This window comes from Lipophrys pholis (genome assembly GCF_963383615.2).
Source record: "Lipophrys pholis genome assembly, chromosome: 13".
Taxonomy (NCBI): domain Eukaryota; kingdom Metazoa; phylum Chordata; class Actinopteri; order Blenniiformes; family Blenniidae; genus Lipophrys; species Lipophrys pholis.
The window spans coordinates 7,356,553-7,377,592 of NC_137632.1; the positions used below are offsets into that span (position 1 = coordinate 7,356,553).

General features: G+C 42.1%; 1 protein-coding gene across 4 annotated transcripts in view; it reads right to left on the reverse strand.

Moving 5' to 3' along the window:
* fgf14 (fibroblast growth factor 14) overlaps positions 1-21,040 on the reverse strand; it is a gene marked incomplete at both ends in the record, with an annotated part of 113,048 nt that overhangs the window by 23,146 nt on the left and 68,862 nt on the right. For 2 of the 4 annotated variants that reach the window (XM_080478408.1, XM_080478405.1), the window contains 2 exons: positions 6,098-6,201; positions 7,694-7,804. In XM_080478408.1, the coding sequence (XP_080334534.1) occupies positions 6,098-6,201; positions 7,694-7,804 (215 nt within the window). Of the gene's footprint in view, positions 1-6,097; positions 6,202-7,693; positions 7,805-18,232; positions 19,454-21,040 lie in introns of those variants that run through there. The other 2 variants (XM_080478407.1, XM_080478406.1) reach the window with 2 other exon arrangements.

The following is a 21,040-nucleotide window of genomic DNA, read 5'->3' on the forward strand; positions in this document are numbered from 1 at the left end:
GACAAATAGCAAATGTGCCACTTAACATCACTTTAAATAAGCTCAATTTTCATGTTTCACCACTTTGTATTCTTTTCCGTTCGCAATAATAATCACTGTTCATCGATAAATCAATCACCAATTGGCAAAAAACGTAGTGCATCATTTGTGGCGCAAGTTAATATACTGACAAGCAAGAAGTTTTGGTTAGAATTTATCCGAATTAGGAGCATGTAAAAACCAGGGTAGAATAATTGAGGGAAAACCTTCAGCAAACTCACTACCATGAATAAATCAACAGACGAATACAAAAAACGTAGTTTATAAAGTCTTACTGAATGCTATTCGAATTAGCTTTTAGCACAGAAGCTAAGAAATGAGCTAATAATAATGAGGTAGCAAGTACAAATCAGATAACACAAGAACAGCATGTAGCTCACATAGCCTACTGTACAAACCCGAAATGCTTTGCAGGAATCTCTCTGAAACTGATTTATTCTTCCAGTCATAAATACGTGTCATGTAAACCAGTGGCTCAGAAAACAGCCGCACTCGCTGACTCTTAATTGCATTAAATAAACAGGGGAATAACAGAGAGGGAAATGTGACATTATTAGACCTTAAGCTGTTGACCTGGAAAGAGATGGAGGACAAATCAGGCGTGGTGTGTTTCATGATTTATTGTTCAGAGAAGTATAATCCCCACAGGTAGCGCCAAACACGCTGCACGGGGACTCCCTGTTTTAGAGTGTGCAAACTCACTGCAAACTCCAATCAGAGCTTCACAGAGCACAGCGATGGATCTGAAAGTGCAGTGTGGGACTCCCCTGGGGGGCAAAAGAGAACCTCTGGAGGGGCGTCACAGCAGGAGAAATCTGGGGGTCTCTCTTTTATTGCCTATTGAGCCCTGTTATCAATAATCTGTGTGTGTGGGGGGGGGACATACAACCCACAATTCCTCCAAAGAATGAGGAGATGTCAGATGAAAATATTCTGTAGGATCTTACATAAAGCCAAAAGTGTAAAGTCATTAATAACAACAGCGATAAAAAAAAAAAATGGCTGCGTGATCTATTCTTATCTGGTCTTGGCCCCCGAGCAGCAGTTCAACGGTTCAGCATTGACGTCTGCCTCCAACCTTGTTGTTTATTAATGCATGAAGCTGCTCTTCCTCCAGCCCCTCTGACCGCCTCACTCCCTCACACTGACACTGCATTAAAGGCAGTCGAGAACAACACTGGAAATAATGAGAGTCTCCACACTACAGCTCTGAGCCTGACACACCTTCACAAGAAAAAACACCTGAGTATGTCTGAGTAAGTGATGATGGAAAAGAATGTTTTTATTCTTTTTGTTGTTGTTGTTGTTGTTGTTGTTGTTGTTGTTGTTGTTGTTGTTGTTGTTAATTCACCTGCTATTCCTGAAGCCTTAAAGGAGCATCGTGCTGTCCAAAATGTCGACACGCCAGCAAAGCAGGGTTATATTAAAGCACATGTGTGACACAGCTCATAAACTGTGATAGATTCTACTCTTTGAAGGGGATTGGTTTTTTTTTTGGTTCTCTTAAATGTCAGCACTGTCAAGTTGGTGGGGGGATTGGTCAAAGGGGAAAAAAATGAAGTTCCACAGACGACGGAAGCAGCATTCACACAAAATATCTGTTGAATTTATTAACAATGAAAACAATCTTAGAATTTTCTCTGACCTCCCGTCGCAATGTTTTATGTCAGGTAAATGTGAATCCTTCACCCACAAAATATCATGTCAACTACAAGACCCCCGAAGAAGAACGCCGCGTCGAACACGGCAGCACATAGGAGAGGAGCGATTGAAGACGTCTCAGAGGTTGGGAGATGAACGGGAATGTTGAGAGGAAAATATCAAATAGCCGGGCTCCAGAGACTCTTGGCTTGAACATTCCCAAAGGACTCAGTTGGTTTCACACCACCGACTCCAGAACATGTAGCTCCACTCTATTCTTCCCGACACTCAACCACCCGACACTTTCATTTTCATATTGATGCGAACTGAAGGAGCCCTGGCGCCGGGCTTTCATACACTCTGAATGGGGCACTACAGGAAACAGATGCCCTCCGTCCTCTGTGTTCATTCGGCTGATGATACAGCCTGTAACAAGTGAAGCTAAAGCTGCCGCGCTGCTCTAGATTGGTCTTCTCAAGGATTTCATTTCCAAAAGGACCACTCAAGTGATGTGGCAAGTCAATTTGACAATCATGAAAGGTAGCACTAACAAGTGCAGGCTCCTGATAAAGAAAGCCCGCGGTGAGAGACTCCAGTGAAGTGAGGGAATGGGGAACTAGTTCTAAAGAAAACCAGCCAACCATGAAATGCCGAACCTTTACACTTGAGAGATGGTAGAAGACTGCTATTGCAGCATGGGAAAACGACAAGTGCACTATAGAGTTGCATTCTCAGCTAACACAATTTCGTCATTTGTAACAAAACTATACCATTCAACACTTCCTTTTTTTTGCTTTTACGGATTCATTATTGTTATCTCTGTAAAGTAATTAAGGTTTTTTTTATGTTCTATCTCCTTTGTATTTGCCTGTTTTTGCATTACGAGCTGTATTATAATCACTTAGAGGCTCTTAGAAACCCTGTTTCTGCTACCTCCTAAACAAGCTGGGAGAATTACGCTCCTCTTATTAGATTTCAGAAGAAATGCCCAATCCCAGGAGCAGCCTGGGAAAGAAATTAGCCAGGAGTTTATTGGCTCAGATACAAAAGGAGCAGATTGAAAAGGGGTGAGATGATTGAACTCTCCTTTATTCCATGGCGTGTCCTTTGTGCCAGGCTGCACAGTCACTTTGATGCTATCTCTGTCATTTGAGCCGCACACTGCACCTTGGGTTCTTCACACAAAAGAATATGATGCACCACTAGAGGCCTTGAAAGGGCTTTCCATCTATTTCCTGAAAGAGAGGAACTCTACTTTTGATTCACCTCGAGTGTCACTCATTATCAAAGTACATCATCATGGTAAAAGCCTCCGTAATGTATTTTATATTGTGATACAATGAAACTGGCCCCCCAACAATTCTGCTTATGTACAAATGACCCCAGTTTATAGAAATTCTAGTAGACAAGAGAAAGAATATTTTCCTACCTCATTTCTCTGTGCACTTCAATCATGTTTTTAAGGATTAAAAGCCAGCCTTCAAAGTAGCCTCTGAAAATGTGAGTGCACTAAAATCAAATATCGCTAATGGTCAAGAAAAGGTCGACTGCCAGATTGTCACTTATGAAGGAGCGGAGTGATAATAGGAGGAATGGCTGCACCTTGCTTACAGAGGCAAACCAAGGAGGCAGAGCGGAGGGGGTGGAGAAGATGGAGGAGGAAGAAGGACGGCTTACAAGGCCGCCATTACCAGGGTAATTCAAACACTAAGGAGCAAAAAAAAGAGACCTGTGAGTGGGTGGGTGGAGAGCGGAGGCCTGATCAGAACCGCCATTAGCGGAGAAATAAGCTGTAAAAGGAACGGCGGGAGGTTTGTGAGGAGAGACGCAGGGCAAACTGCGGCGGAGGAACATTGTGATCCGGCCGGCCAGAACAAGACCCACTTGACAGCACTCCTGTCTGGACTGAACATGTCAAGGGGCCACAGCGGGCACAGTAATAACAAACCACTTCATTTAACTCAAACCCAGGTACTAACGCTGCTGTCGGAGGGGGATCAACTCAATTAACAGCATTCATCAGCTTTTAAACATTTCAAGCAATCAACACTATAATACTATAATAATGAATAGTTTATGATAAAACAGGTGGAGCGGCTTTGAAAATCACACAAACATATAAGTCAAAGAGGCATCTAACCAACAGAAGGTTTCAGGGCTGCAAAATATCTGAACATCTGATGTGCAATAATGTTAAAACTGTGATCGAGGGATGATTTGTGAAAAAAACAAACACCTGGATAATGATGTTAATGTCATTGTGTGACATTTACTCTAACAGTAGTTTTTCCCCTGCAGCCCCAATTATAGCTGTAAATTATTCAATCATGCCATTTTTGTGAACTTGACTCAATCTCAGCTGACTATTGGTGAATGCAGGACAACATAGAGTCAGGATCCACAAGTCGGCAGGTAGTTTGAAACCCACATTTGTGGACTGTGTGAGGAAACCAGAGTACCCAGACAATATCCACAAAAGAAAAGTCCAATGGTTTCTACAAGTTGTACCATGAAGTACCTCACTTTAGCTACAAATTTATTGTATTTAGTTTATAATCATCACTTTGTATGATGAAAACAATCAGAAAACATCATATTAATTGACTAAACTTAATTTAGACATGACATATCTGTGGCCCTCATGATGATCAAAGTCACCCACACCCGATTAACCCATCATTGCAATCCAGCACAATGGCTCTGGCATTAGTTCTGCCTTTTGATCCCTACATTACCATTGTGTATGATGGGGAAAATATCACATGAAGCAGTGAGGCTGAGCAAGAAACCGCAAACAAAAAGTTGAACAAAGAAATAACTCGATTTAAATAATCTACTTTGAATTATTTCTGTCATCGAGCTAAACTGACTATCACTACCTTCCTATATTCAAAATTTGAGGAAGAGCAGTTGAACAGGATCATGTCACATTGTGCAAATGTACCGAATGAAGTGGTGGGAGAGAGCACATGATTGGAGCTGGAAATCAACACTTTGCATTCAAGCGTGTGGCAGGATGAAGTGCGTTTGCAAAGGAGACAGTTTGTGTGCAAGCAACAGTCGGAACCCTCGACAGCCTCTTCATTTTGTTTTGGGAGGAGATGAGTGTACTCATTGTTGATATATATTTATTGATTTATAATCCTCAGTGTGCAATTTGATGATAAAATCCATAGGATTCTAGGTCAATCCTCTTCAAATGAATTTCATTTCATGGCTTAAGTCAAGCAGTGATTAAGCGTTGGAGAAGTCTATTGGAATAGCGCTGCATGGTACAGTAGGTGAAGAGACCCTTTAAACCTCCCAGGTAATGAATGAGGAATAAGGTGGCTATTCACAGTCTGCGCTCTGAGGATTAGAAACATGAGGACAGCCGAGGGAAGAGGAGACAGTGATTCTGATGGATACGTCTGTCTAGAGGAGGGGGGCTACTCCCAATCTTCCTCCTACTGATTGATTTGAATGACTGGGGGAGGACTGATTGGAGGAGGGAGACCAGGAGCACTCTCTGTGCGGGGGTGAGGTCTTATCAATTCCCCGGCTGCCTTGCCCACTGAGGCCGGGTTAATTTTGAAGAGAGGCAGTCTCTAAAATGTAGGGAAAAAGAATGGCTGCCATCAAATGTACACGACTGCGCAATATTGTACCACAATGTTATCTAAATATCTAACACACAACTTCAATATATCATATACTTCATATCACATGACAACAGCATTTCCTGTTTATAGTGTATCACACCCAATTTGAGGGTTATATATTGCGTCCTGCTAATTTGCGTCACATAATACAAATTTGTTTTTCAGAAAGCAATTGAGAACATTTAACCTGATGAAATGAAATTGGTATGCATAGATTTCTTCTTAATGGGATCCCCAACCTTACTGCAAATACAATTATCCTGTTGCAAAAGTGTAAAATATTTCAGACATTTCCAGAGACCCTCACTGGGAATGGTGTCGAGCTTCTTATGAAGATTGATGACATTATACGTTACCGCATTTCAGTCTGTTTTACATTTATAAGGGAACGGGGGAAAAGGGACTCTGTTAATAGAATAGAATAGAATAGAATAGAATAGAATAGAATAGAATAGAATAGAATAGAATAGAATAGAAATAGTATAGCGCTATAAAGAAAAGAATATCCAGAGAATAGAAAAGAATAAACTGAAAAGAATGTCAGAGGTCTGAATAAAATTAAATAGAATAGGAAAAACAGGGAAGAATAGAATAGGATGGAACATGAAATAGAAAAAAGAGTTGAGTAGAATGGAGTTGGATGGAACAGCATGCGATAGAACAGAAAAAAATACAATTACATAGAATAGAATAGAATAGAATAGAATAGAATAGAATAGAATAGAATAGAATAGAATAGAATAGAATAGAATAGAATAGAATAGAAAAGTGCTTACTGATGTGTACAGATGGCCCTCCCCGTTCATTGCGATGTATAACCCTGTCTTCACGGACTGAATGGCGACGACTCTGAGGCCCACAGGAATAAGGTTGAACAAAGCTGGAAAAACACACACACACACACACACACACACACACACACACACACACACACACACACACACACACACACACACACACACACACACACACACACACACACACACACACACACACACACACACACACACACACACACACACACCAACAGAAGCAAACATCACTATGAATCATCAAGATTACAGACAGACAGACGTGATATTAACTCGGCACTAAACACATTAGGAAAAAAAAAAAACCCATGGGAATACAATTCATCATCTAAAGACGAGCTGTAAGTCATTAATGCTTCACAAAGTGCAGATAATACAATCGCTGGCTGTTGCATTTAGGTAATCTCAAAAGATGAATTGCAGTGCGGTCGGTGGACGTGACGAGTGCAGCATAGCCCCGGCCGCACCTGAGAAGCAGATGTAATTGAGGCCATTGCTGGTGTGTGGTGGATTTAATAGCACCTTTGTTGTTGTAGGTCTGCTGGGTAATAGAAACTGTTTGTACTGGTGTGAAACAACAGGAATGTCCTGGCTGTGGCATCAAGCATGTGTATAGCAGATACTTAAAAGTGCATATTGGTTTCTGCTGACCCTTGAAGTGATCGGTATTGGCAGGTCTGAAGCAGCCTGGGAGAAAGTATGAGAGAACGAAGTGAAAGACTTTGAATTTCTGGTCAATTTAAAGAAATAAAAAAAAAATGCAAAGCGTTGCAAAGACTGCCAACACCTGATTTGATCTCTGAGTTATACTGACACGATCTATCCCCAGTGCAATGCTTACTGTTTCAATAAACCCCCTCAGCTCCATCAGATGTGACATCGCCTCATAGTGGCAGGAGCAAGTGACACAATGTGGAGTGTCAGGCTTAGCGTTAGCACCGAGCCCAGGAATCAAATTAACCACCTCGCCTGGAGCAGGAGAGGAGCAGTGCCAGAACAAGCTAATAATACCTCTTTCTCCCTGTTAAGCCTACGGTTTCCTGGTCCACTTTCCCTCTCGGAGAGGAGGGCAAATCTGTGTAATCCTAAAGGTGGAAATCAGGAGGACATCTAAAAACAATAGATTGGTCTTGACTGGAGGTTTTTCCCTTCATCAGAAAGTGTCTCTTTGTTTAATTCTAAACTACAAATGGTAAAATAATGGAAATGATAGAATCACGAGAAAACTGTGGCGTTAATTATTGAGCGAGTTGTTTTCTTTGTGTATTTCCTATAGTAGCATAAACACCATAGGGTTTGACCTCTTGGCTCAAGCAAAACATATCCTACTACCAGTTAATACAACTTATTGATGTATAGAAAATACGGGGTTAATCTAGCTTCAAATATTGTTAGACTGGACTGTGTTAAAGTGTAATGCATAGTATAGTGTGGCCTTGTTTAAGGAATGTCTATTAACTTTCTGCGTCGCAGTTCACTTCATACTCTTTTATGATGTTTCTCAGACACCTTTCAAATGCTTCATCCACAAGGCTGAAAGTTAACATCAAGGGTACTCACAGGAATTACTGCTGTCATCCTTGGTCCCATCAAGAGAGCCATCGGGGTTCATTTGCAAGTAGTATCCCTGCCTGCAATATAACCTGGTCACTATACCCTTGAGCTGGGGATCTGTAAGAGATGAAAGAGAAAGAATGGTGAGAACGTATTTTGGACAAAACGACCACAAAACACCATGAAATACAGTGCAGATCTATTGTGACTCGTGTCTGTTTTATTGCCACAGACAACGGCCAACTTCCAGGCACATAAGCCCCATCCTGCTCAGAGATAGTCCGTCCAATTATAGGTGGCAGAATTAATCTGTGGTCGCCTGATTCCCACAATGAACCCAACAGCACCCTCTCTGGGCCTTCCGTGTGCAGGATGTGAGCGTCTAATCTCCGTCGCTTCGAGCTGACCCACCGGGGGAATAAGCCACATGCTGTAGTTACTGTAAATAAACCAAGTGCCATTAGATTGCACAGAGTCCGAGTCATGCTGCAGCTTGTTACAACATGAAAAAGTAAAAATGAAAAGAACACATTTTAATAAACTCGCGCGTGTATAAGCGCTCGCCGGAAAAATCCCTTGAAAAATAGAATATTGCTTGTACTCGCGCCGTGCAACAATATTCTTTTCGTGGTTGTGGGGTGGGGGGGTGGGGGGGGGTCTGGGGTCATATACCATCAACCTTATTGTAGAGACAGCCATCACACCAGATTTCATTTTATGAAAGCCCTGGGGAAAGTGAACAGTCAACTTCACCTGAGCCGAAAACCACCGTGCAACTGAGAGAGAGAGAGAGAGAGAGAGAGAGAGAGAGAGAGAGAGAGAGAGAGAGAGAGAGGACAACTCAAGAGGTCTTGCTGAGGGCAGAGTCAAGCTTTTTTTTTTTTTATGTTGCTGTGCAGCTCAGGGCATCCTCCTCTGAAATGGTTCTGTCAGGTGATGGCATGAGGTTGCTCTGAGACCTTTCCCTGCTGCCCGAGCGACAGAGAAAAGGCCTCTCTGCTGATGCGTCGCAGCAACACTGCTTCAGCATTCAATGCAGCCGCCGTGAACAGTGAAGCCGGCTGAAGCAGAATCGGACCGCTCTGCTTGACGCAGGCTGACAGGAGGGTGACGCTATCTTTCTGCTTTACATTAATACCGAGCTCGCTCTAAACTATTGCTGCCATTCAGCCCGAGACAGACGGCGGCTTTTCTCTGCTCGCTGCCATTACTGTAATACCTGACGACCTTTGGAGACATCAGACATCTTTTCAGCACGCAAACTCAATCTTACCTTCATATAGAAGGATTTCTGTCATAGAATATCAACTAATATAGGAAGAAATTTCTTGACAAGCTTAGAGAAAATGGGATTTTATGAAATAGCCTCCAAGTATAGTTGCAATAGAAACTGGACTGTTGATTAAAGCAGGGTAGGTCCTTGGACAGGCCACCAGTCCATCACAGGGTAAACACAGAAACAAACGCACACACTCACATTCACATGGTCAAGCAAGTTATAGTCACAAGTTGGCTGCAGAAAACTAATGGATGCAAGAAAACTCCACAAAGAAAAAAAATAATAACAACCTGTGATCTTCTCACTGCAACGTGCTAATCACTGATTTGATAAAACACAGTATTTGGATTCATTTGTTAGGTCGAATGATGATTCTAGCACTCGTAACAAGTGAGCCAAACATAGCTGAGATGAATGCATTTAAAGTAATAAATAAAGTTGTTTTTTTTAAAACATAAAGTTTACTTAGATGATGTAAAAAGGAGATAGTGGTCTTTTCAATGAATTCCAGGATTACCACACATGTGACGCACATGTGTAAAATAAAAGCTAAAATAAAGTGATGGGATGAAGAAGGGGATTGATTTTAGTGAGCAGCCACACAGAGAGAGAGCTGAGGATTACCACAGACGCACCAGTGATCACTTTACACCGGGTACTGTTACTCAGTGTGACCACAGGTATACACAATAATTATCTGCTGTCACTGATGAACAAGAGCAAACATCCACCGACATGGCAAACTGAGGCGTCACTGTCACATGTTAGTTGATAGTTTGTGCACAAATTATGATTGTGTTTGCAAAACCTGTTGGATATTTCATTTCGAGGCACACGTTTGGAGACAAGCACAAAATCTCAAAACGGTGATGCTCAATTCTAAGTATTTGCCAATTCTTTTAACCCATGAAACTTGGCTTATTGGCTCACATTTGTCTCTGGTGCAGCAAAAGCTGCTTGGTGGACTTTCAGGAGGGGTTAAAGCACAAGTGGACAAACAGCCCAACTCAAAGCTTCTCATGAGTGGGAGCAGTTCACAAAAAGCAAGTGGGAAGTGTGTAATCTGTAAACTCTGCAAGGGAAGCCGTGGCAATAAACTGAAGCACAGCAGGAAGACAAAAAGCCCCGAGGCAGTTCACTTTTGATAAAAAAAAACCTCACAAAACTTTGGAATCATAAATGTTAGTGTCTTTGGTAAATTGCTTCCTGCTCGTGATTTCTCAACGTCTCTCTTTATGAGCACAAAAGGTTTGATAGCATCTGCTCGTGCAGCGACGTTTAACCAACCAGGGAGCAGCAAAGCACTGGGAATTTAAAAACAATCATTGCTAAGTTGCTTTAACTTGTCACACACGGATCCATTTAATACTCTTCACTTAGGAGGAAGTAGATACTTGGAATAAAACAAGACTTGTGAAAGTATTCGTTTCACCTCTTCAAGTAAAACTAGAAAAATACAGGTTCTGAAATATACTCAAGGATAGAAGTATCATGTCTTTATCATTACAGATTGCCTATTTAAGACACCTTAAACCTTAAATATGGCTGGACTTTAAAAAAAACAAAATGCACTATGAATTCCAAGCAAAACTTTTACAGGAGGTCTTGGCATTCAGCCATTATGAAGTAACCTGATCACTACTAAATGTGTCAACTTCAGTATGAATAACTGTTACTGTTGGCTGCTTTAATCATATTAATACTTTAATCTTGATAAGGAGGAGAAGCTACAGTTCCCTCTGGCAGTGGAGAGGTTATGACTTGTTAATTGATCAATGATGCAGGTGAAGAGGTGGCGGGTCAGCAATGGATATTTAAGAGAGAGATTCTGGCTATTATCGTCAAGGTCTAAAATTCAAAGTTATTTTTCCATCCGATTCACGCGGTTTGAAGTAAACTTAGGATCCAAGCTAAACAGCCGTCGCTTCGACTGTTTTGTTTTGAGTGTGAACAGACTGAGAAATAAGCACCGATACTGAGAAAAAGGTGAATGAAAAAGCTCTCAAGGTCCTACCTGCCTGCAATACCACGAATTAATGGATAACTTTTTTTTTTTGTTTGTTTGATTGGTGATGATTATTCATTTAAAGGTTTAGAAAAGAAAAAAATATGCCATGGCTAAAAATAGATTTAAAAAAAACTAAACATTGAGAAGTTCCAATATGTTATTCTGTTCAACAACGAGCAAAATGAAAAAGCTGAAATAGAAGAAAAGCAATTCAATATTTTACTCAAGAAGTAATTTGATCAAACAAACCATTTTATATTGAAGTTTAGAATATAATGAGTTTATAATCAAATGAAGGAAAATGGTAAACGGGACAAACTTACAGCATCTGGAGGATGTGCAGAAATATTTCTCCTTTTTCAAATTTAAAAATCAACTACATTACATCTGTTGTCTTGAATCTTGCACTGTTATTTTTCAGAAAACGCAACATGTGCAGCCATTTTTTAAAAAAACTATTTTTTTTTTAAGTATTATAACAGCCACAAATCTAAATTTCTTAAAATTGTGGGATGCAAGTCGGCTCATTTATGTGATTATTTCTGGGACACGGTGAGCAATTACACAATTGCAAGGCATAGGGAAAAGTGCTATTTTTTTTTGAAGCAGCTGTTCCTGTTAAATTACTCATGTAATCACCTCCCATTATGTGGAGATAATGTTTAATTGAATTATCTTCACTTATATTCTGATTAAAAACTCACCTCAAAGTTGCAATCTATGAAAAAAAACTAAAACATTTTAGGACTTTACATTCAGGGATAATTTATTTAGTTTCAGATTAATGCAAAAGATTAGGCAACTCTTTTTAGATTATTATTTTTTTTTTTTCAAAATGAGACTAATTGCTCCTGTGACACTGTGATATGATCGAACAGGGGGTAATGAAACTCTAATTACATTGTAATGTGACAATTATACCAAATAATGTGTTCAATTCGGAATAAAATCTGGATTTTCTTTTTTAAATAATGGTGCCAAAGTGAGTGTCGGGGACCTGGGTCTTAATCACTGCAGTGAAATAGACACTCACAAAGGCATTTAAAGTAAATATTGCGATTTGGGTTTATTCAGGATCTTCAGTTCAACGGTTTGTCTTCTGTCGTGTGAAATAATGCCGCTGTGGAGAGCAGCAGGATAACATAAGACTGGTAAGAAAGCAGTAGGACATGAATACATCCCCATTCAATACAACCTCCTAAAAACTATAGGGTGAACATGCAGGGTGTTTCCCCCTGCAGGGAAACGTGACCCCATATTCCTATAAAGCGCTGTATTAGGGACAGAACGCTGATGATGGATCGGGCAGCCGCTTCTTCTCAATCCTCAAGCACCGTCCTGCGCACGTATTCACAGGGATTTTTAATGAGAGCACAATTACTCTGAGCAAATACTTTTGCGCAGAAGCACAAAGTTGGCAAACCTGTGATCGATTAATGACTTTGACCAGCATTTAAACACTGGCTGAGTGTGAGATTGATTCGGAGCACAAATCACTGGGGAGCAATCAGTAATAATTAAAACTGCATAACCATTGGCTGGATAGTTGATGTGTGCGTGTGTGTGCGTGTGTGTGCGTGTGTGAGTGTGTGTGTGTGTGGGTGTGTGTGTGTCTGCGTGTGTGTGTGTGTGTGCGTGTGTGTGCGTGTGTGTGTGTGTGTGTGTGTGTGTGTGTGTGTGTGTGTGTGTGTGTGTGTGTGTGTGTGTGTGTGTGTGTGTGTGTGTGTGTGTAACTTGGCTCCTCCATCATACTATAAATCATGTGACGCTGGCTGTGTCCCCTGAGGCGACCGATCCGGTATATATCTCTCACACACGCACATGTGCACGCGCACACGCACACACGCACACACACCCTCCAGCTTCAGTATATCTAAGTAGCTGGCAGTGAGCTGAAAAACCTGTAGAATTCCAGCTAATTCATCCAAACTGAAGCAGAGAAACATGTAGCATGGGTAAAATGTGAGACGGGCCTCAATAATATATGCTAATTGATGTCTAATCTTCTTCTGACTGGCGTCTGAATGAATAAGTCTGGGATTCAATCATGCCTTCAAGTGTATTATTTATGACTGACAGTTTAACATCAGACATTCATGTATGCCAGTTCATGCATTACCGTCACATAATGGCTTTTGTAGTTTTAATAAAGCTGGTAGCCAACTGATGCAACGCAGGTTGAAGGTCAAGCTCGCTTGCAGTCAATAGATGGTAATTTATTCTCATGTGAACCAAAAATCATTTATTTTCCCCAGTTTCCACACCACAGAGACTGTCACTTGTGTTGCAACATGTTTAGGAAATATGCATGAAAGAGGTTACAGGTAGAACAAGGTTAAGGGGAAGAAAATTACAACAAAAGTATGAGAATTGGATGATATTTTATGCATAAAATTACTGCAGCAGCAGTGCGTCTTGGCAATAAATCGTAATCGAATACCATCTGAAAGCTTGTTTATTTCGTCACGTTTGTAAGGATCATGCATTTGTGGGATGAGTAGCAGAGCTGAGAATATGGACTCGGTTGATTAAAAATCTTCTCTGTTAACGCTAAACAGCTTTCTTTGCTGTTGCCTCTTGTTTGGTTTTGTTAGATGGATTGAAGAATCAAAGAAATTACTGAAAAAAATACTAATTGTCGCTGTTTAACTATATATTTGAACGGGAGCATTGGTTTCATATGGAAGAATAGACTGCAATTGGATGATTGATATCTCTATCTCTCTCTATTGATATCTCTATTGGCAATTGATTGTCAGCACATGGAATACCAGAAGTTTAAACCAAGAGACAATAGCAACAGCAAAGAAAATCAATTGTCTATTTTTTCATGAATGCAACTCACATCCCACATGTGCTCTATTACACTACTGGCAAAAAGTATTGTTAAACAATAGAAAATGTCTACAAAATGGAAGTTTTCTCACTTCTTGCACTCTTCAAGTGAATATATAACACAGTGAAAACAAGCTTGCTGTGTTGCAAACTCTCTTTAAAAACCAGAGCTGATTTTTATTTTTTTTTATTTAAACCTCTGTGGTATAACTGAAGATGAGGTTGTTCACCTCCTCTGTGTCTCACTCCACTTGTCGGCCTGACTACTCACTTTGCATAACAGACCCAAATGGTAAAATAACAATGCTGTTTATCACAGATGGAGTACCCAGCTTCTACTCTAATTGGACTTTCCCTGTCGCACAGTCACACTTGGATTTTTTTTAAATTCCACAATAGGAGCACTGTGCACGTGTGTGTGTGTGTGTGTGTGTGTGTGTGTGTGTGTGTGTGAGTGTGTGTGTGTGTGTGTGTGTGTGTGTGTGTGTGTGTGTGTGTGTGTGTGTGTGTGTGTGTGTGTGTGTGTGTGTGTGTGTGTGTGTGTGTGTGTGTGCACTTCTTTGTTTCTAGGGAAACAGAGGGGAAGTTTGGCAGCAGCAGGGGGTTTCCTCAGAAAACTGCATCAAAACTGTAAGATCTCAAATTGTGTTGTTCTGCGGCAGAAGTCCTCTCCACATAGATTAATTGAACTCTCGTGAAAAAGATGTGTTTAAGTGGTCTCTCTGCACCCCCCCCCCCCCCCCCCCCCAAAAGATCCCTTATTTAGTGTTGTCATGCTTCTACACACACACACACACACACACACGCACCCAGCTGCAGCACTTGTAGACTGCCGTTGGTCCTGCCCTGCCTGACCCACTTTGAATGTTTCTGGAACAGTAGAAGGGCTTTTCCAGCCTGCAAAGGAAAAGGAAAAACCCCTCCATGCAGCTTCTGTTCTCACATAGAACTGGATCAAGCAAAGGTAAAGCGTCCCTCCCTCTCCGTTTCTCATGCATCAACAACATCTCTGACGTCTCACCAATATCTCTGGGAGCTGACTGATGATGCACTGCGTGTCCTGTCATGAATAAACAGGCATGGTGCAGGGAAGCCTTCGTGGCACACGGGTTCCTGATTCATGCGAGTTAATCTAATGGTTTGATCTGCGTAACATGATCTAGTAATTTATGGATCTAATCTACAGAGATAATTAGAGCCAGGGCATTGAGATTATGGACTAACCCAAGCTGGATATGCCCCCAGCTCTCTTACTGGGTTTCAGTGTAATAGGATTTACAACTCACATCTAATCCCTTAAAAAATCAGGGTGATCACTGGCTCTGCAGCTGCTGTCAAAATGCTTTGGTGATTTCAAATGAAAGCTGATATGACAGAGGACTCGAAGTGTTTCTACCTGTTCTGTAGTCTCTGCTCTCTCATCTCTGTCCTTTCTCTCTCGCTCTCTCTCTCTCTCTCTCTCTCTCTCTCTCTGGACCATCCTGCAAGATCGTTGGCTGTGGAAGCGGAGGTTCTTCATCTTTGCTCCATACTTCCACCAAGTCTGTGGCTCACGGGTTAACTTCCTGTGTGTTGTCAACTTGTTTGTTAGTTGTTTTCAGTCTTCTCCTTTCCTTACTATCTCATAACCCCAACCTGTGGCAACAGAAACCAGCCATAAAGTCTCGATCTGCTGGAGGCTGCTGATGCATTTTATTTTTTCTCCTAATTTGGGATTTTTTGATTTTTCTCTGTTTAATAGATTGTACCATCTATGCTCAAATCAGCACTATACAACTAAAAAAATACACGTAAAAATGCAAAACAACAACTAGAAATATTTTCTGCAATCTCAGCATTCCAGAACCGATCAAATTGATATTAAAAATTTAATTATGGGTGATTTTGAAAGATTTGTGAGAGTTAATTGAGAAGTTTTCTTTGTATGTAACCAAAACGCCCATGCATAAAACCACAGCGCCAGTCAATCAATGGAGCTCAGAAAAAGAGATAATGCCTCTCTCACTAAATCAATACTGAACTAAAATGTCTTTTTTTAAAGGCATTTAAATCCCTCATTCTGTCACATTTCAGGCAGAGTGTAGTTTCAATACACAGTCACAGTCTCGGTGGCCCAGAAGCTGCTCTGCTCTCTGCAGGCTCAGCTGCCTCAGTGAAACCCAGGGTGTTTTCTTCTTTTCTTTTTCTGCTTTTTTTTCCCACCTGGGAATTGAAGGCAGCTGTGTAAATCAGCCTGCGTTATCACAGCACATGTGATCAGTGGTGCATTCAGTTTTATTCACTTGCTAAAAAAAAAAAAAAAAAGTCCTTTCGGGGTCTAATATTAAATTAAACACCAAACAAGTCATTAGTCTTCCTAAGCTGTGTGCTCGTGTGATAATGGAGGAAATAAGGGAATAAGGGAGAGGAGAAAGGGGAGAGATATGGGGGTGTGAGGGGAGAAACGGTGGTGTGTGCGGAAAAAGTCTAATATCATTTGGTAAAGATTTTTCCTAATTCTCATGTGAGTGTGCAAATTAATGAAATATATTCCCACGAGGCCTTTAATCGCAAATAGTACAAAATTAAAACAAGAGAAAACAGAGTGTTTGCTCTGATTAGACTTTTAAAAATGAGGACAAAACTCCTTTGATAAATCAGCCTTTCCCTTCATTTTATTCGCATCTCAGTGGGAGTCTTTCTGATCTTCCAGGCGGCAGGGTGATACTTTTTGAAGATGTGACGCTGTGCACTAATACTGACACTGTTACTGTGGATTATCACTAACAGGGATTCTGGAGGCCTCCAAGTTGAGGCGTTTTCAGGTGTGATGTTTTCAGGATTTGCAGTGCAGGTTTACTTGGCTTCCACATTTCTCACCCACAGATTTATAACTGCCAAACCAAATATTTACACTGATTGCAACATAGACCAAACCTGGACAACATTTCAAGTTAACAAGGCCGGTTCACTTTCTTTTTTTTCACTTGGCACAGTTGATCCCCCAACCAAACAACCAACAGCATAATCTGTCCACATCTGTCATCTATGGGGCTTCTGGAGTAGTGAGAATTAAAATTAAAAAAAAAGATAGCTATGCAACAAGCTAATTGAGAGATGACTCAGGAGGACAAGCGGTTTAAGGACACAGATATTGGAGAGCCACACACAAACAGACAGATCCTAAAACATGCACGCAGTGAAACAGAAGCAGCAGCCTGAAGGACAGCTGATAATAATCTCCCATGCTGATGCACCCTGACCCGTGTCCAGATGTGTGCTCGATGGGCTATTATATAGATCCTGTTTTATCAAAGCCATTTTAATCCATGTAATCAGTAAGGGCTTCTGAGGGAGACATTTCACAGTGTTGTTTAATTTCAGTGTGAAACGAATGAATGAATTTATTTGGATTTTCTACATGTGCATACAAAATAAAACGTAGAAATATATATCAATCATTTTGATGACATGTTAAAAACCCGAGGATGACACAAAAACATCATAAATAAGACTTATTTCCACCGTGGTCCTCATAGCAGACGGGATGAGACGCTGATCTTCTAAAATGTTATTTTCGTCGTAAGACGAGACGTTCAAAATGTGTTCAATCTGTTGGAGTTACAGTATGTGTGGTGCAACAGGTCTGATGCCTGATGATTCAGAGAGGAACATGCATCTGCCTTTTGTCATTGAGTAACAAAGGAAAACAATCAAAGTCATTTCTTTCCTGGGTGAATTCTTCCTGTTTGTTTTTTGAAGGATAAATCTGCATTGGTGACACTGACTCTAGCAGTGAAATAACTGTTGACAGTGCTCTTTAACAACCTCAGGTTGCCAGATTACAGCAAAAATGTTCATGACATTTTCATAATTGGAGTGAATATCAGCTGGAGCAGTGGGAGGCCACTGGCCCCAGAATTGGTAATATTATGCGAGAAAAGATTACGTTTGGAAGGCGTAACCTCCATTCCATGGGAGAGATTGACCTTTTTACTTGCATAGGAATTAGTTTCATTTCTGGCTCTTGTGATGTGCCTAGCTACTAAACAGTTCTACCAATTTCTGCATGTGCTTCATAATGATCAAGCCCCTTTTTCACAACTGCAGAGGTGACAGCTCAGGAAAACCAGACTGGAGCATTTGTTACCACCATTTGTCAGGAGCCTGGGATGCTATGTAAATTGAAGGCAGCTTGGTTATTTTCAACTGATGAGCTTCACACAGAAAAAAAGTGTTCTGTTTTTAACTTTTTTAAGCTTTTTTAAGCTTAGTTAATGTGCATAACGAGCAGTGTGGGTTATCTTTACAGGTGTAATCACGGTAGCAACAGGCCTAATAATTGAACTGAATCAGTCAGTGTCTGGATGTATGCACATGTTTTTTGAAGACAAAACGCTCGAGGCGAACAAAGAAGGCACTTTGCACACTTAAGTTCCCAGACCTTGTCTCCGTAGTCTCCGCTTCCTGAGGCCAAATATGCGCACTTTAGAGAAGATGTCGACCAGGTTCCCATTGCAGAGCCCCTTGTTCTTGTTGGGGCTTTTCCTCCGTCGGTTGGTCGCGGGTCGGTCCAAATGCTGCTCCCGCGCCTGTCTCTTCTGTCTGATCAGCCCACTTGCGATAGCAGCAGCCATGGCTCAAAATGTCACAACTGCTCAGGTCCAGTCTGTACGCGGAGCGCAGACTACACAAACAGCCGCCTCTCGGAGCTCGCAGCCCGGGTCACAGTCCCATGTTGGCGGCTAAGTGGTCAGTTCCGCGATGTCAGATGTCAAAAAATTTGATTTTCAGTCGCTGGATTTGGTTTCTCTCCAAACACTACATGATAATTGCGATATTAAACCAGCTGTCATTATCATTCGAAGAATTAATGAGCATGGTGGGGAAATAATGGGATCAGTTCATGCGTAATTCCATACATCAGTGACCACAGCCTTGAAGAAGAGCTATGCCAAACTCGCGCAGCCCGAGATTTCAGAGGATTATTCGTACCGTTACAGTGTTGTATTTGTCCATTGTCTGTGAAATGTTCGGCAGCGTCGCCTCCATATATGTCCAACACCGGCTGCAGTCTTCACGCGGTAAATTCACCCACTCCTTCTTTCTTTCTTTTCTCCCTCCGTCTTCTCCTCCTTCAAGCCGTCGCTGTTGCTCTGTCACACTAAGTCACTGTTTAGGTTGCAGTGGGGACGCCTGTGCAATGTGCATGTGCGCCGCCAGCTATTAATCAAACACGACGGAGATCACCACCCGGCTGAAGGCGCAGCAGCCCGGACGAAGCGGAGACAACTCCAAGTTTGCAAAAGACGATCGGCGACGGGGATCCACAGCTGCCCGTTTGGAGACGCATAGAAATACGCAATCGTTGGTGATCTTCAAAGCTCAATTAACACCAAGTTATATATTCCAATCACCGGCCGATTTATCGGATGATACTCAGGAAACAGGGTTTTCTTCACTGTAATCCACACCAAAACATAAGCGGCGGGGTGAGAGAGGAGCCGGGGAGCGGGTGAAAAAGCATAACCAAAAGCTGATCGGAGTCCTGTGGAGATGACGTCTGCATTGTGTGACAGGCTGCATACACACATATATAGAAACTTGAACCCCCCGGTGATCAGCTCTCAATTCGACCCGTGCATTTTCCCGAGGAGCCGACAGCAAGGGAGAAAGAAAGAGAGAGAGCGAGAGAGAGAGAGAGAGAGAGAGAGAGAGAGAGAGAGAGAGAGAGAGAGAGAGAGAGAGAGAGAGAGACGCAAGTATGGCGATCAGTGCGTAACGGGGATAAAGGATGAAAGCAACGCCACGGAAGAACGGCGCAGTTTGTTTTCCCCCGCTCAAAGAAAGAGAAAAAGATGGGAAGTGGTGGTCAGTCGTTTCAGCCTATATATGCCCCAGATCAACAATCATTCCCCGTCAACAAGTCCTAACCATTCGTTTGCACACGCCTGAGAGAGGCGTATGCCCCCCCCCCCCCCCCCCCCCCCCCACTCCCTCCCTCGCGACCACCAAGACCCTGCTTGAAAGGGAATAAACAGCTGGTTTGCATGCTGCCATGAGAGTGTAAGATTTCACTCTTCAACGCTTCAGTGGGGCACATTTACTTTAAGAACAGAGATCAAGCTGAACCTGAGCTCAGAGAAACATGTGTGCACCCGCAGGCAAATCTGAAATGTAAATCTGAAAAATCCAAAAGGGTGATTTAACTTTTATTTATGTCGTGGCACAAACACCAGCCGCATGGTTCAGAGGCTCGCGCCTCATGCAGTCTGCGCTCGTTTGGCTCTGTGGTTTCAGCACCAAGGACAGCGCCTCTTATTTCAGCACCGCGCAGCTCCGAGACGGAGGAAACCAGAGACGTCTGGTTCAGTCGGACACCATAAACCTGTACCTGTACGTCCACCGTGTGATGTCTAAGGTACAAGATGCAGCTGCAACTGCACCCCACCCACTTTCTGCAGCTCAACGTGGAGCCTGAAACAGACGATTCTGTAAAAAAAGATATAAAATAAATAAAAAACGCAAGTCTAAATATGCGATCATATTCCTGATTTGGGAGGCGAATTACATCTAAGTCTCAATCACAGGAGCAGAAATTAAAACTCAAGAGAGCCATCTGCTGTTTGTGGCTGTAATTAAACATTCGGGCTCACGGGGGACTGCCGTGTTGTGTTACGCCGCTTTGGCGTGCGTTCTGTGCGTAAAGCAGCCTCACCTGTTGATATCCAGCTGGAAGAATATACGAAAGGACGTATGACTGAGTGACGTGGCAAACAAGTAACAAGGATGTTACTTACAACCACTGGGCAGTGAATGAATATGCTTTTCCCGAAAAAATGCACGCAATCCACACTGAAGTGCTCATTTGCGTTGTTGCAAGATGTTTACACTACAACATCCTGAAGGTAAAATCATCCGCAGGTGACGTGCAGCATAGGTTTGGCCACGCAATTCTCATCCTCACACATCTAGCAGCGGACAAACTTTATTCATGCCCAGAGAGTGTGTGTGTGTGTGTGTGTGTGTGTGTGTGTGTGTGTGTGTGTGTGTGTGTGTGTGTGTGTGTGTGTGTGTGTGTGTGTGTGTGTGTGTGTGTGTGTGTGTGTGTGTGTGTGTGTGTGTGTGTGTGTGTGTGTGTTCAGGTGCAGGCACAGACATGCAGTTAACGCTCCAACCAGCAGCGGACACTGTCAGCTCAACAATGGTCCCCACCACATCCTGCACAGCAGCGTTGCCACCATCACGCCCC